Source organism: Agelaius tricolor, unplaced genomic scaffold (genome assembly GCF_023055355.1).
Source record: "Agelaius tricolor isolate 1412-34295 unplaced genomic scaffold, bAgeTri1.0.p SCAF_78, whole genome shotgun sequence".
Classification (NCBI taxonomy): Eukaryota; Metazoa; Chordata; class Aves; order Passeriformes; family Icteridae; genus Agelaius; species Agelaius tricolor.
This window is the reverse complement of record NW_027269338.1, coordinates 131,511-158,567: the sequence shown is the minus strand read 5'-3', so window position 1 is coordinate 158,567 and position 27,057 is coordinate 131,511. Positions and strand designations below refer to the sequence as shown.

At 52.2% G+C, this 27,057-nt stretch overlaps 1 protein-coding gene and 1 long non-coding RNA gene across 11 annotated transcripts; one reads left to right on the top strand and one right to left on the bottom strand.

The window, feature by feature from the left end:
* The first annotated feature begins 532 nt into the window (after window positions 1–532).
* Window positions 533–27,032, top strand: FAM83H (family with sequence similarity 83 member H). Of its 10 annotated transcripts, none has more exons than XM_071418149.1 (6): window positions 533–860; window positions 1,107–2,231; window positions 19,664–20,124; window positions 21,454–21,618; window positions 21,936–22,060; window positions 24,163–27,032. In XM_071418149.1, exons 2-6 carry the CDS (start codon window positions 2,177–2,179, stop codon window positions 26,810–26,812), a joined length of 3,456 nt encoding a protein of 1,151 aa, XP_071274250.1. In that variant the 5' UTR covers window positions 533–860; window positions 1,107–2,176; the 3' UTR covers window positions 26,813–27,032. The 10 variants fall into 10 exon arrangements, with proteins under 10 accessions (XP_071274250.1, XP_071274248.1, XP_071274246.1 ...); XM_071418147.1 differs by having other exon boundaries at window positions 1,086–2,231; XM_071418145.1 differs by having other exon boundaries at window positions 533–1,256; window positions 2,048–2,231.
* On the bottom strand, window positions 2,139–5,313 carry LOC139585398 (uncharacterized). Its single transcript, XR_011677068.1, has 3 exons — window positions 5,233–5,313; window positions 4,080–4,189; window positions 2,139–2,303 (listed from the first exon to the last, which is right to left on the bottom strand). It is a non-coding gene; the product is annotated as an uncharacterized lncRNA (long non-coding RNA).
* Window positions 27,033–27,057: the final 25 nt, after the last annotated feature.

The window sequence follows — 27,057 nt, the reverse complement described above, 5'->3', positions numbered from 1 at the left end:
AGCTGCTTCTGGAGAGCGGCATCTGCTTCTAGAGAGCGGCAGCTGCTTCTGGAGAGCGGCAGCTGCTTCTGGAGAGCGGCAGCTGCAGGAGATGAGCTCCGCTCAGTGCCGCTCTGGTCATGCCAGGTGTAGTTTTAGTTGATTCTGTACTTTCAGCCACCAGCAGTGACCAGAGAGCCCGGAGCCCGGCAGGCCGTCCCATGGCACAGCTCCCACCGCCGCCACCGTTCGCTCCACTCCTACGGGCCCTGGGCAAGGCCGCTCCCGGTTCGGGCCCTCCTGTCCCGGTGCCTCCCGTCTCGGTGTGCACCACCCGTGAGCCGCAGCTCCCCGGGGGGCAGAGAGGCACCGGGGGTACCGGCGGGGATGGGCCGGACCAGGAGCAGCGGCGGTACCGGCGGGGATGGGATGGGCCGGGCCGGGCCGGGAGCAGCGGGGGCGCGGCCCTGCCCGGTGACGTCATCACGTGCCGCTGCGCGCTGACGCTCCCCGGTGACGCCACAGTGACGCGACAGCGGCGGGCCCAGGCCGAGCCCAGCCCAGGCCCAGCCCGGCGAGGGCCGAGCGGAGCCCGGGAGAGGATCCTGGAGCGGGGATTGAACGGCTCCGGGAGCGGCTCAGGGCCCGTGCTGCGCACCGCCTATGGAAAGGTGCAGCTCTGTGCCGGCAGAAACCATTGAGCTGCAGTTCTGGTGACTCCTCATTTATTTAATAACCCTAAACCAGCATTTAAATCATTTAAATCAGGAGCCGCTGTGCAGTGAGGCTGTTTCTCCTCAGGGAGGACGGAGCAGGCACACAGTGAGTGCCCCTGACTGCCCGGCCGTGTTTGCCCTGTCTGTGCTCCCGCAGCAGTGGGGGTGAGTCACGGAGTCACAGAGAGCTGAGCTGGGCTGGGCTGAGCCGAGCCGGGCTGAGCCGAGCTGGGCTGGGCTGAGCTGAGCTGAATTCGGCTGAGCCGAGTTGAGCCGGGCTGAGCTGAGCTGGGCTGAGCTGACAGGACCCCGGATGCCATCGAGCTCCCTGGGGAGCCCATCCCAGCGCTGAGCCACCCTCTGGGGGCACAACCTTTCTCTGATATCCAGCCTAACCCTCGCCTGACACAGCTGCAGCCGTTCCCTCGAGGCCTGTCCCTGGTGACAACAGAGATCAGTGTCTGCACCTCGTCCCCTCAGAAGGAAGGTTCAAACTGCAACCACTCTGGAATTAGAATGTGTCTCCGTGACTACTGAAGGCAGAGGCCCTGCCAGTGCAGGGTGAGCTCTGGCTCGGGATGTCCTTGTTCCTGAGGGGGAGTGGGGACTGGCCCAGCCAAGCAGGTCTGGGTTTTTTCTTACTCAGGACATACTGGATGTTCTGAATCCCCCTGTCTGCACGGGGGACCCTCCAGTGGGGTCCTGCTTAAGGCCAGGTGACCTGATCCCAGGGACTTTCCTTCCTTAGGGCAAGGACCCTTCCTGGGTTTTCCCCAGAAGGAAAGGACAGCCACCAGGGCTGAGCACTGGTAAAGAACAAAACAGCAAACCCTCCCAACAACTTCCTGCCTGGTCCCCAAACAGTGCTGCTGTATAAATACAACACTGATTCTTCGCAGATTATTCCTCATCAGCCCCTTTAATTGAAGGCAGTTTTCTTTAAAAAAGCAAACAGCTTCTAGCAGTGAAACTGTGCAAGACCACATTTCTGTTCCCACACCCAGAGTTCCATGCAGATGTTGGTTCTGCTTGTTAGAATAATGTGGGATTTCTCCACAATAAAAAAGTCACTGTGAAGAGCTAGAGGGGAATGACTCGTGCAATACTGAAGAGACTTTTCCAATTCTGTCAGCACAGCAGGGGTAGGAATTGCACTGGGGACCTGTGAGATGAGTGACCAAGCCTGCGGTCACTGCAGAACAATCAGCCAGTGCTCAGTGCCAGTCAGTGCCTGGGACTCCTGAAACTGAGCTGGCATGAAAACAGGCAGATCATGTTAAACAGCTTCAGAGCAGACAGATAAAGGGCAAAAGCAAAGCTGCACTTAACCCAGATAATCTGTACACATGCAGAGCCTGAGCAGATCAAACCCAGAGTGGCAGCTGGGATGAGTCACCCGTGTGGAGTCAAGGGGAAGATTCACCACCTTCTCCACTATCAAAGAGCCCATGGATCTGCACTGCTAGAGGAGCAGCTCTGGAATGAGGTCCTGCTCTCCAGATTACCTTGTGTGTGCTTGTGGTGCCTCTGGGGCAGGTAATGTGTCTGTTCCTCACATCCTGGCAGTGATCACAGCGCCAGTGCCTCACTGGTGGATGGAGCCAGGGGCTGTGTGGTAATCACAGAATCATGGAACGTTTTGGGTGGGAAGGGACCTCAAAGCCCATCTAATCCCACCCCAGCCATGGCAGGGACACCTTCCCCTGTCCCAGGCTGCCCCAGGCCCCATCCAGCCTGGCTTTGGGCACTGCCAGGGATGCACAGCTGCTCTGGGCACCCTGTGCCAGGGCCTGCCCACCCTCCCAGGGAACAATTCCTGCCCAGTGTCCCATCCAGCCTGGCCTTGGGCACTGCCAGGGATCCAGGGACAGCCACAGCTGCTCTGGGCACCCTGTGCCAGGGCCTCACACCCTCACAGGGGAGAACTTCCTCCCGGTATCCCAGCTAAACCTACCAGAAGCCAAGCTCCCATCCGGTCAGATTTCCAGGATTTCAGTTTTAAAATCATGGAATCACTGAATCATTACAGTCACAATAGACCTGTGAGAGCACCAAGACCAAGCACCAGCCCAGCAGCACCATCATGCTCACCCCTAAACCACGTGCTTGAGTGCCATATCCCATCATGTGGGGATATTCTTGGAACAACTCGGTGGCACTTGAGGACACAAACTTGTGCAACCCCCTTTTGATCACTGCTGAGACCCCTGGCAGTGCTCCTGTTCAGGCTGTTGCCAAAACTGAGGGTATGACCTGTCTGACACACGTGGGCTGTGCTGGTTCCTAGGGAGAACTGCAGCAGAGCTCTCCTTGCTGCTGCCCACCTGCTCAGGGTGTTCTCCCAGCTGTTCCCCCCCTGCTCAGAGTGTTCTCCCAGCTGCTGCCCCCTGCTCAGGGTGTTCTCCCACCTGCTCAGGGTGTTCTCCCACCTGCTCAGGGTGTTCTCCCTGCTGCTCAGGGTGTTCTCCCAGCTGTTCCCCACCTGCTCAGGGTGTTCTCCCTGCTGCTGCCCCCCTGCTCAGGGTGTTCTCCCTGCTGCTCAGGGTGTTCTCCCAGCTGTTCCCCACCTGCTCAGGGTGTTCTCCCTGCTGTCCCCCCCTGCTCAGGGTGTTCTCCCTGCTCCTGCTCCCCTGCTCAGGGTGTTCTCCCAGCTGTTCCCCACCTGCTCAGGCTGTCTCCCTGCTCCTGCTCCCCTGCTCAGGCTGTCTCCCTGCTCCTGCTCCCCTGCTCAGGGTGTTCTCTCCCCTGCTCAGGGTGTTCTCTCGCCTGCTCAGGGTGTTCTCCCTGCTGCTACCCATCTGCTCAGGGTGTTCTCCCAGCTGTTCCCCCCCTGCTCAGGGTGTTCTCCCAGCTGTTCCCCCCCTGCTCAGGGTGTTCTCCCTGCTGCTGCCCCCCTGCTCAGGGTGTTCTCCCAGCTGTTCCCCACCTGCTCAGGCTGTCTCCCTGCTGCTGCCCCCCTGCTCAGGGTGTTCTCTCACCTGCTCAGGGTGTTCTCACAGCTGTTCCCCCCCTGCTCAGGGTGTTCTCCCAGCTGTTCCCCACCTGCTCAGGCTGCCTCCCTGCTCCTGCTCCCCTGCTCAGGGTGTTCTCCCTGCTCCTGCTCCCCTGCTCAGGGTGTTCTCCCTGCTGCTGCCCCCCTGCTCAGGCTGTCTCCCAGCTGTTCCCCCCCTGCTCAGGGTGTTCTCCCTGCTGCTGCCCCCCTGCTCAGGGTGTTCTCCCAGCTGTTCCCCACCTGCTCAGGGTGTTCTCCCAGCTGTTCCCCACCTCCTCAGGCTGTCTCCCTGCTCCTGCTCCCCTGCTCAGGGTGTTCCCTTCCTGCTCTGCTGTCTCTGAGAGCTGCAGTCCCAGCAGAAGCAGCTACCACAATCTGAAGTTAGGTCTTACCTCATTCCACACACTTTGTTTTACCCCGTGTGGTTAATCCAGACATCATCAATCTGGGACACGAGTGTGCTTTGTTTGAATGCCGTTGGCAGAGGGAGCCTGGTGAGACACTGGTGACAAACAGTAATTACCCAGTTTGGATTGCTGCACTAATCCAGTGTAACAATGCAAACACGTTGTAATTCATGAAAACCAAACAAACACCACTTACACACGTACATGGCATTTATAGGGAAAGAAGGTTCTCTAAAATAACCAATATTATCTTGGAAATAATACAAGAAAATAAACACAACCAACATTCAGAATAGCAAAGCAGCAAAACTTTATTACTAATTCCCAAGTGGAAGGATGCAGACCTTTTTATTGCATTAGGAATAGCTTTAAAATCAGCAATTCCAGGTAATATTTACTCTGGAGTGCAAAAGAAATTGGCTCAGGAGAAGTCAAACCTACTCCAATAAAATCTTGGTGACGTGTTTGTGCATACAGCAGTAGTGAAACTGAAAGTACAAGCATCCTGTTTGATATTCAGATTTGAAAGTTAGTTTTGAAAAGCTGGAACACAAAAGGTCCACCAATACCTTTTAAGAGATTTGGAAAAGAGAAAATGAGAGGTTTAAAATGTTTTCTATTTAATAGTGAGAAGACTGAAAGGTGATGATTGTATCTACTTACTGAGAAATACTTTACTCAAATACAGGCTATGAGACTTAATGAAGTAGATTAAACTGGTGTGACATGAAGGCTGAAACAAGAGTGTAGGGTTATCCCACAGGCTCTGGGAAGGCCAGTGTGTTTTTACTGGGATTTAATAACATCTGGGAATAACTCACACAGGTCCTTGCTGGCTGATAGAATCTAAAAGCCAAAGTTCATGAAGATTTTAAGTTCCTTTATGGATAATTCCACACTTTTACTACAAATCATCATTATTTAAGGATAAAAGGTTTGTAAAGCCATACACTGAAACCTTGCAGAAAAACTAATGAAACAGTTTAAACCTGACTTTCTGAGGGATTTCACCAATTCATATTTCAGTATCACACAAGGAAAAGCTCCAAACTCATGTTGAAACTGGCTTTCCTTACAGGCAGGATTGGTTCAGCTCATTCAGAATCACAGGGGCACTGCTTATCCAATCTAAGTTTACCTGTGAGATACCAGATAGATGGTGTAGCTCCCTTGTATCCAGTGGGGTTCAGCTGCAGTTCATCTTTTTGGCCTGGAAGGTCTGAATTACCCCCATGTACATAGTGGCACCATTCCAAGGTCTCTGGGATGGCCGGTGCTGATACAGCCACCTCTGTCACCAGCTGTCACCAGTGTTCAGTCTGATAGGTCCTGCCTTAAATAGCCATATCAAAACCATGTCACTGCCAGCAACACCATCATTTTTGGGGCCTCAAAACAGATCCTTTGCAGTTTCCTGATGACAGAAGAGGGATTATATCAAAGATGCAAACAAAGACAACACTACATTCCATTAGAGAGCAGAAGTGTTCTGCCCACAGAAGAGAAGCCAAGCTGTTGATGAATCGTTTCCTCGATTCCAGTGCCTGAAGGGACTCCAAGAGATCTGGACTTTAGACAGGGGCCTGGAGAGACAGGACAAGGGGAATGGCTTCCCACTGCCAGAGGTGAGTTTAGTTGGAATGTTGGGAAGAAATCCTTCCCTGTAAGGGTGGTGAGGCCCCAGCACAGGGTGCCCAGAGAAGCTGTGGCTGCTCCATCCCTGGCAGTGTTCAGGGCCAGGTTGGACAGGGCTTGGAGCAGCCTGGGCTAGTGGAAGGTGTCCATGGCAGGGAGGTGGAACTGGATAAAGTGTAAGGTCCCTTCAACCCAAACCGTTCCATGATTCAATGATCACTGCGTCCAGCTGCTCCCCCAGCACTCCCAGGACCAGCACTAGCCCATGTCTCCAGGTGCCACATCCACTCCACTGTTCAGTCTCCTCAGGGATGGGGACTGGGCAGCTCCGCCAGGGCTGGACAGCCCTTTCCAGGAGGCATTTTCCAAATATCCCCCCTAAACCTCTTCTGGTGCAGCTTGAGGCCATGACCTCTCATCCTGTCATTTATTAACTGGGAGCAGAGCCTGACCGCCGGCTCTACCATCCTGTTATGGAGCTGTAGAGAGCGAGAAGGTCCCTGCTGACCCCCTTTTCTCCAGGCTGAGCCGCCAGCTCCCTCAGCCCAGTGCTGCAGACTCTCCCGCAGCTCTGTTCCCTCCTTGGGCACGCTGCAGCCCCTCAGAGGAGCCCGAGCCTGTCCCCGCACCGCAGACACCCCGGCCGGGCTGCTCGGCCCTCCGTCCCTCCCTCACGGCGGACCCCCCGCCCCGCCTGAGTCACCGCCGGCCCGGCCCTCACGGCGGCGGCGGCCGGGCGGGACGAGCTGGGACATGAAAGGTGGAACAGGCGCTGCCACGCCCGGGGCTGCGGGGAATCTCGCTTAACCCTTCCCTGCCCGCGGGGCCCCGGCTGCGGGAGCGGGCACGGTGATGGGGGGAGACGGGAGGCCGCGGCTGTCCCCTCAGAGCCGCTTCCACGGCACCCCCGGGGACACGGGGAGAGGGCGCTGCCCCGGCCCCTCCTGATCCACGGTGCCACTGCCCAGGAGCTGCTGCTCGTCTGTCCCCAACACGCCCAGAGCACCACAAGCGCCCGAGGAGCCCAAATGTCCCCTCCTGGGAGCCGCAGGGCCACGACCGAGCTGGGGCCAGCGCCCAGGGGCCCTGCCCAGGGCTGGGGGCCGCGGTCTGGGCCCGGGGCTGGGCTGGGGTCCGTGTCATGGGCCGGGACAGCACCGGGGCTGGGCTGGGGTCCGTGTCACGGCCCGGGACAGGAGCGGGGCTGCGGCGAGCCCTGCCCCGCTGCCAGTGCCGAGCTGGTCTGACAGGCTCGGGGCAGACGGAAGGGAGAGGCCTCCGGCGGCTCAGGAATGCGCAGCCCTTATCTCTGGCTCCCTGCGCGCCTGGGGAGGGAACAGCTCTCCGGAGTTTGCCTTTCTCTCGCTGTTACTCACCCCCGCTCTGCCCTGGGTGGAGCCTCGCTCGCCTGGCTCCCAGGTGAATCAGGTTGCAGGCACGTCCAAGTGAGCAGACAGTGACCCACCACCTGCCCCAGCTCACCTGGGAAGGTAGAGAAGGGTGGAGACCTCGTGGGTACCTGCATGGCTGCCTGAGCCAGAGAGCGACCCACTACCTACCCACCAGCTGGCCGGCTTCCCTGGTAAGGTAGGAGAAGGGCAGGTACCTCCTGGGGTACCTGTGTGGCTGCCTGAGGTGGAGGGCAAGGGCTGGGGAGGGCCTGTCCTGCTCCTCTGCACAGTGCCTGGCACCTGGGACAGGGAATTCTATAGGCAATCCATGGGCAGGAGGTTGCTGCTTCTATCCAGGAGGGCTTCAGTGGCAGGAGCTCCCAGTTACGCCATGATGGCAGGAAGGGAGAGAGACAGAAGGAGATGAGAGAGGCAAGGGGGGCAAGAGAATGTCCCAGTGCTCTCAGCAGGGTCTGGGAATGGGAAAGGAATGGACCCAGAATGTCCCAGTACAGGCAGCAGGGACTGGAGATGGTGAGGGAAGGGACCTGGAATGTCCCAGCTGTGCCCAGGATGGAAAGGGAAGGGACCCTTCTGTCCTCAGATCAAAATTGCTTATCAAACACTTCACACAATTGTGTCCATTCCCCTTTGAGAAATCCCTCAGGAGCGGATATTCCCAAACTCAGCCTCATTCTTTGGGAAGAGCCTTGCAACCCGACTGAGCTCCCCATAACAAAGCCCAAGCCGGTCTCCTGTTTGGACCAGGGATACTGTATGGTGAGGGATGTATGGGATGTATGGTGAGACTGGGACAGAGGGGATGTGCTGTGAGGGCCGAGGTCTGCGATGGGCAAGGAGCTGGGAAGCGGCTCCCGAGGCCCCTGCATTCCACACACAGGGATTGGGTGTGCTCTGAGTGCTGACACGGCCCACGAGCCCTGGCACAGCCGTGCACGTACGGGCAGGAGCAGGGACAGATGCGTGTGGACAGGCGTGCACAGGCACACGGGCTGGCACTTGCTGAGTTTTCCATAGGTGTGAGCCCGACAGACCTCAGGACTGGTGTGTGAGGACAGGAAGGGGATGGTTCTGTGTTGCTCACTCTAAATTGGCCAGGGTCAATAGGGGTCAATTGTGGATCTTGCCTGGCCTGAGGATTGGCTTCTCCATCTAGGACAGTTAGAAAGGGAAGAGGCACCTGTGAAGGAACAGAAGTACTGATCACATCCTTCTGCTGCTGAAAACATCTAATTTGTGGAAGCTGCAATAAGCTCAGCTGCAAGAGAGGCCAAAAATAGGTCAGTAACAGCAAACTACCCCAAAGCAGATCAGTGACAGTGGCAGCAGTGCTGAGCACCAGTTCCCATTCCCTGTGCAGATGTTCTCCCTGGATCAGGAGGCAGGAGAGCAGAGTGTGTCCCAACCCCATTAGATGGACACAAGGGAGCTGCATTTTAGGGAGAGAAAGTTGTTTTCATTTTGGTCTCACTCCTATTTACCCGAGGGACTTTATAGTTGCATTTGAGGTGTAAAAAGAGAGTTGGATTTGCTGTGACCTGGCAATAGGAGTATTCTGAGGGGGGAAAAAGGTCTTGCTCTTCATATGGTTTATGGGAAATTGCATGCCAAAGGAAAAAGTTGTTGTTTTCCCCATTCCTAGAAGGTTCAAGACTGGGATGGGACTGGGAGCAACCTGGTCTATTGGAAGATGGCAGGGGGTGAAACAAGATGGGTTTGAAGGTCCTTTCCAACTCTAACCTGTCTGATCCAACTCTAATCTGTCTCTGATTCTGAGATTCTGTAAGTGTGGAAATGTCTGTATGCTTGTGTCAGAGCAGGGTTGTGGCTCAGGACAGATTTACCCATGTTCTAGGCATAATTTTTCTGGCAACCAAAACTTTCCAGGCAATGGAAATTCACCTCCAAACCCTGCAGGATTGGAATTCTTTGCATTTTACAGTTACATGGGACACGTCTGGACTGCTTATCAGGCCCCGTGTGCTGGATTTTTGTAGTCTTAATGAGGAAGAGGAGATTGATGAGTGCATTTCTAAAATCAGTGTGTGGGGGAAGTAAAAGTCAAGGGCAGCACATGGTTCTCCCCCAAATTAGACCTTACACTGATTGTCCTTTTTTTTAAGTTCTCCATTTTAGACTTCCTTATGCTTGCTACTTTTGAATAAAAACCCAGGGGAAGGGATTGGCTGCAGGATAGTGAATGTGACACGAGCATTGCTATTGTAGATGTGGCACTGGGACATGGGTTAGTGGTGGCCTTGGCAGTGCTGGGAGTGCCATTGGACTCGAGGGTCTCAGGGGGCTTTTCCAATCCAAAGGACTCTGTGATCATTCAGATAATCTCCTAAGAGACACCTTTTTCCTGCAGGATGATATTTCATTTCCAGCTGCTGTAAACATCAGGTTTTGTGCTGGTGCTCCCCACAGCTCAGATTTCCCTGTCCACTCTGTACCCTTGCTGCATGGGACAGTTAAGGCTGACAGGTTCACGTGCTGCCACTGTGGGACACGTTGACAGCTGTCTCAGCAACCACTTCACAAAGAAAATTACAACATGTAATTCTTCTGCCGCTTTTCCCTTCCTCTGGCCTGCAGAAAGGTCCCCTGGATATCCCGAATGTCTGGCCACTTTCTCATTCTCCACCAAAGAATGTTCTGTGGGATCCCTTGCCCTAGTAAGCAGAGATGAGTGAGAGTCCAGTGGGTTTTGGAGGTGCAGACCAGGCACTGGTTCTACTCTGCCACGTGCCTGCAGCATTCAGGGCATTCACTGCTCACCTGGGACACAGAAAATGTTCTTGGAGCCATTTATCAGGGTCAGCTGCCACAGGTATGAACACAGAAAGTGCAGCTGCCATCTCTAGAAACTCAGTGAAAAGTTGATTAATTGAAGCAATTTCTCATCTGATGGCCAAAACTCCCAGCAGCAGGCAGAGGTACTGTCTGTTTTTTAACGATGACTGAGATCCACATGAGACCATCCAGAGTGAAGAATGGGGTGACATTCTCTCAGATGATTAACAGGGAGTGATCAGCTGTTCAGATGACCAAAGGAGAAGGTCTGGGAGCATTTTATGACATTGTAATAGGAATAACAAATTCCGACCAGAAATTCTGACAGTAACCCAGGCTTTGAGCCTACTGCCTGAAGAGGACACTGAGAAGGGGAACGTGGTAAGACTCAGCAGGAAATGCAGAGAGAAGAATGGAATGAGAAAAAATAAGAATTAGGACTTGGCAGAGGCAGTTGTAGCTAAAAAAGTGCTTAGTCGAGGTTATTTGCCATATTTCCCTGTTGGGAGGAATGTGCCTGAGCCCTGCATTCTCATGCAGCCGTGGAATGGTTTGGGTTGGAAGGGACCTTCAAGACCACTTCCTCCAACCCCCTGCCATGGACACCCTACACTAGCCCAGGCTGCTCCAAGCCCCATCCTTGGACACTTCCAGGGATCTGGCCTTGGACACTTCCAGGGATGGGGCAGCCGCAGCTTCTCTGGGCAGCTTCCTCTTTGCCCCAGCTCTTGTACAATTCCATGTTTTGACCAAAGTAGGAAATTCTGGGCTACACTTCAGAACTACAGATCCTGTACCCCTGTAAGACTGGCAGGATCCTTTTCAGGAGAAGTCCAACCCTCAGAACAGAAAAGTGAGGAGCAGCTTCTGGAGAGGACAAGCATGTCCTGCTGTTCATACAGGTTCTTCCTCTGCAGCAAGATCAGAAGGCACTGGCTTTTCCTTCCATCACACAGTGCAGAATTAAAAACCCCACACCTTAAACCATATTCGAGGAGACAGGTCCCTTCCCAGATCATTTACCAAGTACAACATTTTCTTGAGAGCAAGCTAACACTTTCCATGTCTCATTGTCACCATGTCTGCTCCAGTCATTTTCCCTCAGGCATTGCTGTCCTCTCCTAAACCCAACCCTCCCACAACATCAGCAGTTTGTTTGCATAGGATCTTTCCTATTTTTTGAAGGCCAAATATTTTTTTTTAAATAATTGATTTGTAAACTTTGTGTATAGAGCCATTTTGGAATCATGAATTTTTTTCACAGCCCACCCTAAGAGATGTCAGTGATGCCCCTGGATGTGGTGTACAGGCCAGGTGAGGCCCATCACAGGGATCAAAATGCCTTGATTCATTTCTTGCCCATAGTTCAGAAGCCCTTTGAGTGTTGATAGCACAGAGGGGTTTGGGCTGGCTGAGCAGTGTGCTTAAAAACCAGTCTGTCTGTGCTGCCTTTCTTTTCTTGGTGCTGTCTAGGGCAGTGAGAAGATGAGGTGGTTGAGCCCAGGAACTTTTGTCTGTACTTGCACATAAGGGGCTGGGGAACAGCTTGGCTCTTCGCAGCCCTTTGCAGACTCGGGGATCCAGCCCTGCTTCCTCGCAGGCAGCTCCTTCCTGGGTGCTCCAGGCAGCTCCTGGGAGTGTCCCAAAGCAGCGGAGCAGGTCCAGCCAGGGAGGGATCACCTGAGCGAGGCAGCCTGGGAACTGGCTGTGCAGGCAGAACACGTAACAACAAGCACTGGAGTCAGCACAGCCAGGCAGATGGAGCCAGCCCCAGGTGCTGAGGCATCTGCAGGGCTGGCACCAGGCACAGCAGATGAGAGACAAAGGGAGCACTGAGCCGGTTCCCTTTTGCTTAGACTGACAAACATGGTCCAGCACCCTTGATTCACACCTGGCACAAAGGCTCTGGAGAAAGGCAGGTCCTTTTATTTATTTATTTTAATCTGTAGGGCTTTGTGGTGATCACAGCGTGTCTGAATCTGTGATTTCCTGCTGCTCTGTTAGGAAAAAAACAGTATAAGTCTGTTGAAATGGAATATAATATGGACAGGCACCAAATGCTGCCCACATCAACAGGTCTGTGCTTTTCCCAGTTTCTGCTCCTATAATGAATCCAGAGGCAAAGGGACAGTTTTTACCTCCAGCTTTATCTGCCAGCCAGTTTTCCTTACATTAAATATTCCATGTGGTTGAGTGTGTTTCAGTGTGGAGGAATCTGCAGGCTGTGATCACATCTGACTCTTCCCTTTATTAGGAGGGTCTGACAGCTTTTGGGAATCTCAGAGCTGAATGTGTGTGACAGGAATCACAGGCAGTAAAGTCACTCCCATTTATACCAGTGGGAACAGAGGCAGATCTCAGGCCAAGCTGAAGGGAAATTTCCCCACCCCTGCCTTGATCATAGCATGGGGATGGCTGAGACCTGCCTGCTCCTTCCTCTCCACCTGCTCCTCTCCTCCTGATGGCTTTTGGCCAGGGAGGGGAGTGACTCCACTGGGACTCCCTGTGCACCACTGCAGCAGCAGCAGCAGCAGCAGCAGCAGCAGCAGCAGCAGCAGCAGCAGCACAGTGTCTGACACAGCCGCAGCAGCAGTGCAGGGTCTCACACAGCAGCAGCAGCAGTGCAGTGTTTGATGCAGCAGCAGCAGTGCAGGGTCTGACTCAGCAGCAGCAGCAGTGCAGTGTCTGACTCAGCCACAGCAGCAGCAGTGCAGGGTCTGACTCAGCAGCAGCAGCAGTGCAGGGTCTGCCGCTGCAGCAGTGCAGTGTTTGATGCAGCAGCAGCAGCAGCAGTGCAGTGTCTGACACTGCAGCAGTGCCATGTTTGATGCAGCTGCAGCAGCAGCAGTGCAGTGTCTGACACAGCAGCAGTGCCATGTTTGATGCAGCAGCAGCAGCAGCAGTGCAGTGTCTGACACAGCAGCAGCAGCAGCAGTGCAGGGTCTGACTCAGCAGCAGCAGCAGCAGCAGTGCAGGGTCTGCCGCTGCAGCAGTGCAGTGTTTGATGCAGCAGCAGCAGCAGTGCAGGGTCTGACACTGCAGCAGTGCCATGTTTGATGCAGCAGCAGCAGCAGCAGTGCAGTGTCTGACACAGCAGCAGCAGCAGCAGTGCAGGGTCTGACTCAGCAGCAGCGCAGTGTTTGATGCAGCAGCAGCAGCGCAGTGTTTGATGCAGCAGCAGCAGTGCAGTGTTTGATGCAGCAGCAGCAGCAGTGCAGGGTCTGACACAGCAGCAGTGCAGTGTTTGATGCAGCAGCAGCAGCAGCAGTGCAGTGTCTCTGGCACAGCCCAGGCAGACGGGCAGAGCAGACCTGGCTCCTGCTTCTCCTCAGCCCATTCCGGGGCCTTCATCCCCCACTTGCTGGGTTTCCAACAAGCTGCTTCGTGCTCTCCTTTATCCGCTGCCCCCGAGCATGGGAGGAGTTGCTGCAAACAGCCACAGAGGAGCTGCCTTCTGTTCTGTTCTCCTGCAGCTTCCTCCTGCCAGACCCAGCCACCGGCCCGGAGAGTGCCAGCAGTACCCACACCCCCTTCTTTCTGTGGGCTCCTTGGGGCTTCCTGTGCAGGGCCGGGAGTTTGGCTTGGTGGCCCTCGTGTGTCCCCTCCAGCTCGGGAGATTCTGCGGTTCCTTCCACACTGTTCTGTGTACGTGTCCGTGCTCATGCTTGTCCCAGCCGTTGCATTAGGAGAAGGATTTCTTGGGGAGAAACTAAATTTTGCAGGTTTGGTTCTAAGGTTCTCATCATGAGTGGTGATAGTCCTAAATTTATGGACATAATTTCATAGAATGATCACTTAGGATAGCAGAGAAGTGCATGAAATGCCAAATAATGGTAACAGACTTCTAGAATGTCTGAAGAAGTAACACTGTGACTCTAAGTGTCAGCTGGAATCCTGCTGCTCTGGAGCCAGGCTGGGACAGCTGGGGCTGTTCAGCCTGAAGAAAACTCAGGGGACACCTCAGAGCCCCTTCCAGTGCCTAAAGGGGCTCCAGGAGAGCTGGAGGGGGACTCTGGACACGGGCCTGGAGTGACAGGACAAGAGGGAATGGCTCCCCACTGCCAAAGGACAGGGCTTAGATGGGATATTAGGGAGGAATCATGGAATGTTTTGGGTTGGAAGTACCTTAAACCTCATCCAGTCCCCCACCTCTGCCATGGGCAGGGACACCTTCCACTGGCCCAGGGTGCTCCAAGCCCCATCCAGCCTGGCTTTGGACACTGCCAGGAACAGGGCAGCCTGTGCCAGGCCTCACCACCCTCACAGGGAGGAGTGTGTCCCCAATATCTGACTCATCCTCCTGTCAAAGCTGCCTCCCATCCTCTGGTAAATTCTGGTATAGAGCACTGACAGTTCAAAGCAAGATCTTGGTAGGATGAGTTGTGTGACAGGGTAAAGGGGAATCTCTGAGTTAAAACAGTTGAGGTCTGAGCACTGAGGCTTTAGCAGGCTGACTTGTTAATGTCTGGGAGAAAAATTAAGAGAATATTTGGCCAAACATGAGCGTGTCTGTTAGAAGATGAATCCTATCCCATGTTTCTTGGATATTATCTGTAAGGGGGTGCAGATAGGCACATTGTACGTATGCATTTGGTCACTGATCCTGGAGGAGTAACCCTGGTTCTGAAACCTGGGGTTTTTGGGACATTCCAGGTGCCTTTGGGCATCTGAAGCTCAGCAGGTGTGAGCCCTGCTGTGCAGAGACCCACGGCCTCCTCAGCAGCAGCTGGAGGCCAGGCCAGGCCCCCTCGGGCACCCATCCAGGTGACATGGAGGGCCTGTGTGTGAGCACCGCAATTGCTGCCCTGGCCATGGCTTGTTTGCACTTTATTTATAGTGACTTTCCCAAGGCCTAAGGGCTCGGCGATGGGGAGAAGTAGATTTTCCCCCTTGCTGCCTAATTTACCTTCTGGAATTTTTCTTTCCTTGAAGCACCAGGGGCTTGGCTGCGGGATCAGTAGGGATGTCGCTCAGTGGTCTGAAGAATGTCTTGGGTCCGGTATTGGTGTTTTCTGCTCAAAACATCCAGCTTCAAGCAATTGCTGGAATTTTTTCCCAGGTCATATTGTCAGGATGCAGCAGGATTCCTTTCCTTTTCTGTCTAATGGGGCAGTTCTCTTCCACTCTTCCAGGGAAGTGTTTCCTGGTAAAATTGCGGCTCTTGAAGGTGTGGAGGACATTGGTGATGTGCTTGAGCTTTCCTCCTCCCTTCTGGAGGTGCACTGCAGGGTTTTTGGAGTAGGGGACTTCAGGGCCTTACTTTTCCAATATTGTCATGGGGATGGAAGAAGGGATGTTGAGGGTTCCCTCTGGCTGAACACATCTCACAGCTGCAGGTGCTGGCTGGGCATGAGCTCCTCCCCTCCTGTACCCACTGACAGTTCAGTGCCTGAGCTGTAACTGCACATAGAATATCTTGTTACCCATTAGAAAGAAATATTTTGTTACCCATTATAAAGACCCCCACGCAAATTGCCACACCTTATTCTTTTTAGCATTCTCATTTCTCCCTCAAATCCTCATCACTCCTGTCAGAAGATTTTGTAAACTGGGACCGGCAATTAAAATAAAACGAAATTCCTAATTAAATAAAATAAACAAGCATGTAAGTAAGTAAAATTCTCTATAAATCAGTACTTACAGGGTGAAAATCTACATTTGGGATATTTTCAGTTTGTGGCTCAGCTTCTTTGACAGTTTTGATGGTTCAGAATTCCAGAAATACAACATTTGTCTTTTTCTGGGGTGAAAGAAGCTGCAGGAAACAGACTTGCAGGTAAAGTTCAGACAAGGAGCCAACCCCTGCTTGAAGTCACAGAATCACAGAGTGAGCTGAGTTGGAAGGGGCCACACATCAAGCCCAGCTGCTGGCCCTGCACAGGACCACCCCCAGGAGTCCCACCCTGTGCCCCAGAGCATTGTCCAAATGATTTTTGGACTCTGCTAAGTCCAGTGCCCAACCACCCTCTGGGGGAAAAACCTTTTTGTAATTTCCAACCTCACCTTCCCCTGCTGCAGCTGCAGCTGCTCCCTCGGGTCCTGTCACTGGGCACCCAGAGAGGAGATCGGTGTCTGCTCCTCCTCCTCCTCTCATGAGGAAGATGTGGAGTGCACTGAGGTCCCCCCCCAGTCTCCTGCAGGTTGTTTTAGGTGCCCCTGACCAAGGAGAATCCAGCCATCAGGGAAGAACAGAGCTGATAACTCTAATAACTGATGTGTGTCCAGGCTCCTGTCCCTCTGAGGGGAAACCTGACCTTGTGCTCCCTGACTCTGGTTAAAAGGAGCCAAGGCTTAAAGCATGGAATGCCCTACAAAATGCATGGAATACACAGTTCCGGACTAAAAAACTAGCAGGGCAATGTGGCACAGTGAGTAATCCATCTCCTATTTCCTGAGGCATGTGAACTGCTCCTCCACCAAATCCAGCCTTGCACGGGGATAATGGACACACTTGGAATGGAGCAAGACTAGTTAAGAGAGAAGTGAAAAGACAGGAGTTTAAAAGCCAGTTCTGTCTCAGAATCCTCCCTCTGGCACACAAATATCAGTCAGAAGTGGCATGTGATTGCTTACATCTGATTTGGAGAGGAATTGCTTTCCAAGTATTGGATGGTTTGATCCAGAACTGGAGAACTGGCCTGGCAGTCAGTGCTTCATGACACCAAATCTGACCCAGGGCCTCAGAGCTCTGCCAGCTGCAAACAGGTCATCCCAGGGGCTGGAACAGAGCAAAACAAAATTATAAAAATCCATTAACTAAGTGCAGACTCCATCTGAAGTCAGCAAGAAGAGCTGTAGCAGGAGAAATTTTATTTATTCCTTGACCTGAACTCAGCTCACACCCACCAAAGTGACAAAAGGTCATAAATATCCTTTGGGGTTCCAGATACTTTCTTCCCTTCTGCTTTACCTGACAGGGAAGGATTTTGGAAGATAAAGGAAATATCCAGAATTTAGTGTGTTTGTATATATATATATATATATATGTGTGTGTGTGTGTGTGTGTATAGCTATTTATTTATTTCCATACTTACTTATATGTATAAACCAGCGTTTTTCATGCAAACTGAGAATTCATCAACATGGTGTTGTTCTTGTTGCAAACCAGGGAATTAAAGGATGCCAACAGTTTATGGCATCATGGAAGAACAAGATGCTTTGGGTTGGAAGGGACTCATCCTGTTCCATGCTCTGCAAGGGCACCTTCCACCAGACCAGGTGGCTCCAAGCCATGGAGCACATGAAGAGCTGGGGCAGGCACCTGTAGGGGCACAAACACAACTTCTGGTTTTTGTTTCACAGTTATGAACTATGGGTCTTTTCCAGGCCCCTTCCAGACATCCCCTGCAGGCTCCCCCGGTCACCCAGGCCAGCAGCCACCCCCACTGCTGGGTTCAGTGATACCAGGACACCCCCAGCTCCGTGTCCGTGCTCTCCCAGTGTCTCAGGGAAGCCCATGAGGAGCAGTTTGCTTTCACATCAAATTTACCTCTTCACTGGTGCTATTTTCCCTGCTTATTCACAAATGTACTCATCTTGGGGGGCTCGGGTGACTCCTGACTGTAAACACTGGGAGCAGAGCCTGACCCCCACATGGCTGCACCCTGCTGCCAGGGAGCTGCAGAGCAATGAGAGCTCCCCCAGATCAGCCCTGCTGAGCACAGGGGTTTCCTGGTGTCCCTCTGAGCCTGCCAGGTTCACCTTCTGTCCTGTTGGGTCCTTGTGCTGGCAGCAGAGCTGCCCTGGGCCCAGTTTGTAGATGTCAGAGTTCAGGCATAAGCCTCCGTTTTTGGGAGCTGAGGAATAAAACATCCATATCCCCAGCACACTCCAGCTGTGAGTTCCTGCTGAACCTGTGTAGTGCTGCTGTTTTCTGTGGTCCTGCCCAGTAACAGCCAGTATTGCTTGATGCTTATTTAAAGCTCAGTCTTCTCCCTCTTCATTTATAACTGTAGTGAAATAATTATATTAATCAATATAAAATTGCTTTGCCACTTCACCAGCATGACCTTTCCTCTGCTGTTTTGATTGCCCAGCAGTACCCCAGGGTTCTTCTGATAATTCTTCCTTTTGATACTGCACTTGTTCCTTTGTCTCTCACGCTCCCATCTCTGAGCAGTGTGAGCAGTTCGCTGTGGGACCTCTGTCCCCTTCCTGGGGAATGTATTAATGAGTTGGGTATGTTGTTCTTCTGTCCAAGATTGATGGCACATGGGAGTAAGCCCTTAAAATGACACTGTTGAAATAGTTAAAAGCAGGAACACTGGTGACTTGAGTATCCTAAAATCACAGAATCCCAGGATGGTCTGAGTAGGAAGGGACCTTAAAGCCCATTTTGTTCCACACCCCTGCGATGGGCAGGGGCACCTTCCACCAGAGATACACACTGGAGTGCTCTGTATCCTCTCCTCTTACACAGAGAAAATAAGACAGAATTAGAGAGGGAAGATAAATGTAGACAATTCAGACTGTATAGGCAGCTGCATGTGAGAACTGTAGAAATGAGTATCTGTTGCAGTACCTCACATATGGAGCTGTTGGATTTTCTTATCCTTACATTAGGACTATAATTTTTCCTGTTGTATCATGCAGCTTTACCAGGAGTTCCAGTTTGGAGCAGGAGTAATTTGTGGGGGTTGAGGCAGGAGTTACACAGCACTGCTGTGTGCTGGGCAGGTGGTCAGGTAAGAACTTGACACTGGTTTATGCTCACAGCTCCTGATGAGTGATAGTCTGAGTGTGAGGTTTGATCTTCTCCCAGTGCACGGCAATGCCTCCCATTTTGGGAGCAGATGTGTGGGGTGGCAGTGACAGCAGCGACCCTCACCTCCTGTAACACCACTCAGCAGGATCTCTTTGGGGATCAGGAGGAAATCTCTGCTGGCACCTCAGAGGTGGGGTGCAGGAAAAGAACATTCCAGCACTGACATTAGTTCAGAGTCTAAAGCCAAAGTGCTTTGAGCATTTTGTGGATCAGTCAGATATTACTGTTGTGGCACAACAAACTTTTCTGTCAGAAATGGATTAAAATCAGATTTGTTTATAGTCTCAAATAATTGTCCCCTATAGACAATTACCAAATATTGCATGTGAGCCCCTTTCAGCTCTGTTTTTTCTTAACATGAGGAGACTGAAGAAGTGATCACATCCCTTGTTTTTTATTTCTTCATTCATCTCATGGAGACTCCTCTGCTTCTGACTGTGTTACACCAGCAGGTCACCCCTGCACCCTCTGCTTCTGTTCCTGTGCTGAGGTGGTGATAACCCAATCTGTAAGGGTCCAGAGGGTGTCCTTGTGTTCAGGCAGGGCCACATTACACATAGTAAATAACTTCTGTAGCATTTGGAAATTAATTTTAATGGGGTGTAGATAATAACCACCTAGAGCTTTGCTCTTGACTTTCAAACAAACAATAAATTGAAGCTTAGCAACCAGCAGCCTAAAAGAGAAAGTTGATCATTCTGTTGGATGCATTGGCCTCACTTATCCTAGGGCTGCCTGGCTGATTTGTTCCATATTTTGGCCCAGAACAGTTAACTCTGTGAAGGTAATGGTTAAGTGACTCACACCCCTGCCTAATTTTAGCCTCCCATGCCTTTGAATTGAACTTTCTCCAGCATTGCTCCATGTAGTTTTAATCTGTGCCTTTGCTCCCTGAGGAGGATGTGTTGGATGTGTTGCTGTCGTGACACTGCTGTATCTCAGGGATGTTCTTTGTTCTCCTCCAGCTCTCCCTCCCCCGATGGCTCGTCGATCCCAAAGCTCCTCCCAGGGGGACAACCCCCTGGACCCCAACTACCTTCCCCCCCACTACAAGGAGTACTACCGCCTGGCCCTGGATGTGCTCACGGAGGAGGGCAAGGAGAGCTACCAGCGCTTCCTGGCCGAGGAGGCGGCCCCAGATTTCCTCTGTGGCTCCGAGGTGGAGCACATCATCCAGAACCTCCAGAAGCCCCAGTACGCCAACCAGGAGGGCAGCACGGACACGGCGGGGGACAATGACATGGACGGGTCCTCCGGGACGTACTGGCCCATGAACTCAGACCTGGCCGTGCCCGAGCTCGACCTGGGCTGGCCGATGGTCTTCGGCTTCAGGGGAACAGAGGTGACCACGCTGGTGCAGCCACCCCCGCCAGACAACCCCAGCATCAAGGAGGAGGCTCGCAGGATGATCCGAGCAGCTCAGCAGGTGAGACAGGGAGAGCCCAGCCAGAGCAGAGGTAAAACCACACATGTGCCAGAGAAGCATCGGGAGGAGAATCGTAGTGCAGTGGTTTGGGTCAGAGGGACCTCAAAGCTCATCCAGTTCACCCCCCTGCCATGGGGATGGACACCTCCCACTAGCCCAGGTTGCTCCAAGCCTCCTCCAACCTGGTCTTGGACACTTTCAGGAATGGGGCAGCCAGGGCACGCTGTGCCAGGGCCTAATCCCCCTCACAGGGAACAATTTCTTCCCAATATCTCATCTAACTCTGCCCTCTGGCAGTGTAAAGCCACTCCCTTTGTTTTGTCACTCCAGGCCCTTGTCCAAAGTTCCTCCTGAGCTCTCAGAGCCACTTTAGGCACTGGAAGGGACTGTAAGCTTTTCCTGGAGCCTTCTCTTCTCCAGGCTGAGGAACATCAGGTCCTCTGCTAATTTCCTGAACTTTGTTTCCAGAACCTGACAGAAGAGCAGGATGATCCAAATCCAGCATTGACTGCACCAAAACTTGTCTCTGCTCTGCTGTCATGGCACCGTGCCCTAGGCCTTGCTAAAACACACCAAGAGTTCACAGAATCCCAAAACATTAGAGATTGGAAGAGGCCTCTAGAGCTGGTCCTGTCCACCCCCCTGCTCAGAGGAGGTCAGTTAGAGAGGGTCACTCAGGATGTGTCCTTGAGCATCTCCAAAGGTGGAGACTAAACCTTTCTGGACAGCCTGTTCCTATGCTGATGGTCTCCTTACAGTCCCAGAAGCTTTTCTGTAACTGAACTGTAATTTCCTGTGTTTCAGTCTGTCCTTGTCCTTTCCCTGGGCACCACTGAGAAGAGTTTCACTCCTTCCTTATGCCTTTTCCATCAAGTATTTGCACTCAGGGAGCTGGGAAAGACAGGAAGGGAGACCTGTGAAGCTGCTTCCCATAAAATCAGCACATGGATGCAGCTGAGAATGGCTGCCTGAATCTGGCCAGGAAGTTACCTAAAAATGGCACGGGGATGTTGGAGTGGGAGGACCAGCTCCATACACCATCCAGTGTGATTACATGGCCAAAAAATTCATGGAACTATTGGATTGATGAGTCGGGAAGCTCGCAGGGAGGTTTCCCCTCAGCTGCATACACAGAACCTGCACCTTCCTGGGCAGAAATTCTCCTTCCAGTTCGGGGCCCACAGTGCTTAAGGGGACCTTTAATTGGGATGGTCCCTGTTTCAGAAGGAAGCTGAGATGGGAACAGGGCAGCTCTGGGGTGTGAGAAGCTGGGATACACGGGTGGTCAGGGGCCCATGAGGGATGAGTCCTTCCTGCATCCCTCCCCAGGTGGTGGCCATCGTGATGGACGTTTTCACCGACGTGGATCTGCTGTATGAGGTGCTGGATGCTGCTTCTCGCCGGGTGCCTGTCTACATCCTGCTGGATGAAATGAACTCCCAGCTCTTCCTCGACACAGCTGCCAAGTGCAGAGTCAACCTCAACTATGTGGAGGTGAGCAAAGACCTGTCCTACCTGATGGGTGTCCTGAGGGGGTGTGTCCCGCACACAGAGGGCCAGTATGGCAGGAAACACCTGAGAAGGGGGAGAACCTGGTGAAAGATGAAGTGAAGAAAGCCAGGAGAGCTGGCACGACACGGGCTGAGGGCTGGAGAAGTGCTGAGAAAGGGGTTTGTACATCGGTGTGAGCAGGCAGAACCACTGGAGCTGGATAACCCCAGTGGGGGTGGATGGGTTAAAAGGAGGCAGGGAAGAAGGGGCAGGGGAGGGAATGAGGGTCCCATCTGAGTCAGAGCCTTTCTGGTTTGCAGTTCCTGAGGGTGAGGACGGTGTCTGGCCCAACCTACTACTGCCGCACGGGGATGTCCTTCAAGGGGCACCTGAAGGAGAAGTTCCTGCTGGTGGACTGCATGGTAGTGCTGAGTGGCAACTACAGGTGAGGAGCCCTGTCCAGCTCAGAGAGACACACTCAGGTGCTTTGTGCACGGGGCTGGCTGCAGAGGAGCTCAGCTCCCATCTGATTCCAAGGGAGGAGAATTTGCCATAGCATAAGGAGTGCAAGATTTGCTTCTTAGCCTGGACCAAATGAACTTTGACCCCCACTCACAGAATCATCAAATCACAGCATGGTTTGTGTGAGAAGGGGCATTAAAGCTCATCTTGTTCCACCCCCACAGCCCCACATGGGCAGGGACACCTTCCACTATCCCAGGCTGCTCCCAGCTTCATCCAGCCTGGCCTTGGACACTTCCAGGGATGGGGCAGCCACAGCTGCTCTGGGCAACAGAGAGGAGGGTGGTTTTAGTGGGGGGTGGTTTTAGTTAGGATTGAGATCAGCCATTAACACATTACCATTCTTTTGGGAATAACAATCTTACCAGCTGAGGCATTAATTTCTGGCAGAATAAATGTTTTTAGTGAGTTGCAGTAGAAGAATTTCTCCTTCACATATTAAAAGGGTGATGGGGTAAACACCTGTCATGCTCTGAGAATGTAATCATAGAATCACAGAATGGTTTGGGTTGGACAGACCCTAAAGCTCACATGGTTTCTCCCCATGCTGTTGGCAGGGAAACATCTAGGCCAGGTTGATCCAAGCCTACCATGAGTTGCTTCTCATGGTGGAAGTTAAGGAAATAGAATTAAGGGTATTTAAAACCACAGTATATGAAGAAAAAATTGTAAGAATCTGATTAAAGTGCACATTCCATGACAGTAAGATTTCACTTTGGTTTTTTTCCCTGGTGTTTGAAAAGAATTACTCACATTTGATGCTGTACCAAATAACTAACTGTTCCAATTGGATCATTTCTTGTTTATGAGAGCATCAAGTAAATTGTTCAGGACTACTTCTGCCACACTCCTATGGCTTTGGGCTTTCCAATATATCACTTCTGAAGTAGGAAGTTGTGGAAGTGTTCAAGGTGAGGCTCACCAAGGCTTGGAGCAGCCTGAGCTAGTGGAAGGGGTGAAACAAGGTGTGATGGTCCCTTCCAACCCAGACCAGTCTGGGATTCTGAGAGACAGGCTGGTGAATTGGTAAAGCAGCATTCTGGCACTTCCACATGGACATCAGGGACACAAGTTTTGCTCACTGAGTAAGGACACTGAGTAGCAATTTTTTGGGAAAAATACTCCATTTTGCAGTGGAGGTAGATACAGCAACTGAAGAAGGCCTTGAGCCCAGACAACCCCAAACCAAGCTTCCTTCATGTTAAGAATTAAAAAATCTGTGGCAAAAATAAAAAAAAGGACAGTAATTCTAAGGGTTTTGGTTAAGCCCAGCAGGCAGCCAAGCCTCACAAAGGATGTCCCTCATCATTCCCAGCAGGATGTGGTAGAGAACTGCAAAGGTGGGAACACTCCTGGGTTGTGATACAGTTTTAACAGCTGCAGCAAACCTGCACACACAGGCAGGGCAAAGTAAGGGATCCCTTCCCTGCTTCCCATCACTCAGACGGGGAAAAAAAGCAGAGCTTGACTTGGGAAGATGAACGCCATAACACTGAACATCTTCCTCCCCCATTTCCAGCCCAGCTCCTTCTGTTCAGTCCCCTCAAACTGTGTGGGTGGAAAGGCTGTGCCACCCCAGGAGTAGGATCTTGGGTTTGTCTTTTTGGAGGTTCTGTTGGCACATCTCCCAGCTTTGGGGTCCCCCTGACTGGTGTCACCTGCCAGGTGCTGAGGGGACACACTGAGTGTTGTCCAGGTCATTCCTGACAGTGCTGAAGACAGGAACATCTGCTTCACACAAGGATTATCATCAGCTCACTCTGGGTGACATGACTGACTAGCTTTTTAGAACAGAAATCATTTATTGCCTTGTAAAATTCTCTGCAAAGATGTGATCCCAAATCAATCAAGCTGTTAGGTTTGGGAACAGTCATGTGTAACACACACAGCTGCAGGGGAATTGTCTGCTGTTATTTTGCCCTATTTCTGCCCAACCAGAAAATTTAGAATTTGCTTCAGGTGAGCAAATGTTTTAATGAAAACAGGTACAGCTGAGTTACTCCATCACTTCTGTTCTCTCTTCAGTTTCATGTGGTCCTTTGAGAAGATTCACAGGAGCATTGCCCACATCTTCCAGGGTGAGCTGGTGGCCAGCTTCGATGAAGAATTCCGCATTTTGTTTGCACAGTCGGAGCCTCTGGTTCCTCCAGCCAACGTCCTGGCAAAGGCAGAGAACACGTTTGCCCTGGCTCCCTTTGGCAATAACATGCCTTTCTTCCCCAAGAAAGGCCCCCTGATGTTCCAGAGGGACGAGAGTCTCTTCCCCTCCTTCATGGACAGGGTGGATCCGGACAGGTACTTCCTGTCCAATTTCCGGCGGGATGACATGCTGCGGCACACCGTGGAGGGGTCGGCCATGCGCATGTACAAAAAGGTGGAAATGGAGAATTCCCAGATGGATCCCGTCAGGGGCTTCCTCCGTTCCAAGCAGCTGGAGCTGGACGCTTTTAAGAGACACAGTTTTGCAGAAGGAACATTTGAAAATTTTGCTTCTGCCAAGCAGTACACCCGGCAGATGTTCATGAACAACATGGATGAGTTCAAAATCCAATCCAGTCATTTCCAGAAGGACCAGTTCTACCAGTACCAGTTTGAACATCCCCATCTTCCTGGCAGACCTCAGGGATTCTTTGAGAGGATTCGAGGGGGGAGGCCGGGATTCAATGAACTGGAAGACTACGGAGAGGGACCCCGATACCCCGAACTGGAGCCCAGTTTCCCACAGGAGGGTTTCCCCCTACGGCTGGACTACGTGCCCTCAAATTCTTCCAGGGAGGTGAGACATGGCTCCGACCAGCTGAACCCCACGGGCAACGGCCCCATGGGAATGATGCTACGGAGGCAGAACATTGGACAGAAATTCATTTGCCAGACTTCTCCCACGCAGAAGCAGAGCTTGGAGCAGCGCCTGTTCCTACAGGACAAGGATGAAGAGCAGGATGACGACAAGAACACACAGGAAAACAGAACGGGGTTACGGAACTGGAGGATTTCTTCGTACCTCAGCGCGTACCAGTCGGAACCAGATGAGGGGCTCCCAATGCCGATGGAGTCCGAGGCGTACAACGATGCTCTGGGGGATCCCCTCACAAAGCACCCCACTGACCTCGTCCCAGCCTTCAAGCCCCCCACGCCCTTCAGCAGCAAGCCACTGGGAATTGACAGTGCCAAGGAATCTGCAGATTCTGATAGAGCAGGTGAAGAAACCTCAATCATGAAACCAGATGCCTTCAGGTCCAGGATAAATCCCTTGATCCAGAGGAGCTCCAGGCTCAGGTCCTCTCTGATTTTCAGTGCTGCCAAATTAGATCAGCCCAACACCACAATAGAAAAGGTGCAGATGATCCAAAAAGAGCAAATGTCCAGTGAGTTAACAAAGGACAATGAAACCATCAAGACGGCTGCCTCCTCCAAAGTGGCCGAGCTGCTGGAGAAGTACAAAGCTGTGGGCAAGGACATGGAACGGGGCACGGTCACCCACACCAAAGCTGTTTCGGGTTACCTACAGGAGGAATCTCAGAATACAGAGAAGAAATGTACCAAATCTGTGCAGTATAAGATTCTGGAGAGCAGGGTGCTGGACTCCAAAGACTCCTGCAGTACTTACAAGATGCATGGAGATTTGGACAGAGCATTTGGAATGGCCTCATCCACCCCGCAGCTTGGGGACGCGTTGAGTAAAGATCCCCTGGCACATCTCGGCACTAAGGTGGACAAGCTGTCATCCCGGTTTTACCCCATTGAGAACAAACCTCCTCTTCCAGAGAAGGAGAGCCTGATATTTGTAGGAGACACTCAGAAACTGGCTCTTCCAGAGAAGAAGGACAGAGTGACCTTCAGAGAAGACTCTCCAAAATTAGTCAACACAGAAATGAAGAAACCACAGGTGAGGACAAGTACTACGTCCTCAGTTCTAGAAAGCCTGTCTAGAAGTCAAGGGTCTGACAGCTCTCTCAACAAATCTGAGGAAGACTGTTCAAAACAAGAGCAAAATCCCATGGAGTTTTTAAGAAAAGGGTCACTACGGCTGAAGCAGCTTTTGAACCCAAAAGGTGAAAAGAAATTGGAGGAGGAACCTGCTTCTGAGAGTGGGAAATGTGACAAGCAGGCAGTGGTGCTCAAACGATCATCCATAGGGGACTGCCAGGAAGCAATGGAGGAAGAAAAACCCCCCAAATTCGCAGCACCACTGCCCCCCAAGAGCAGCCAGACAACGCAAGGGAGGTTCCCGTCCTCCACAGCCAACATCCTGTACAGCAGCAACCTGCGTGACGACACCAAGGTGATCCTGGAGCAGATCTCTGCCAACAGCCAGAAGAACAGAGCCGAGCTGGCCAAGCAGCTGCCGTCCACCAGCAACCCCGACCTCTCCAGGTCGACCACAAGCTTGGAAAGAAAAGGGGAAAAGGAGAAAAGCTGTAACATCCACAGGTCAGAGAGCTTTGGGAGCCAGAAACGGAACCTGCAGCGGCAGCCGTCGGAGGACAGAGACACCCTCCTGAAGAAGATGGAGAACATGAGGAAGGAGAAGCGAGTCTACAGCAGGTTTGAGGTGTTCTGCAAGAAGGACGAGCACACGAGTCCCAGTGAAGAGGAATATGACACAGATGCCAAAGACAAGAAAATGGGAAAATTCATGCCCAAAATCCTGGGGACCTTCAAGACCAAAAAATGATCCTAGAAATCCTATTTAATTCCATTTAATCACTGACTGTCACAGGAGATGAGGAAGAAACTTGTCTATGATGGCTACAAACCCCAATGGCAATGTTCTTCTTGATTAGTGAGCAGAAATGTATCCAGCATGAGCCTCCCACAGCACAGTTTGCTCAATAAAGTCAGGTGATATCAAACTTTATCACAGTATGTTCCAAATAAAACAATTAAAATGCCAACGTGCTTAAAAGTCTCTGTTACTGT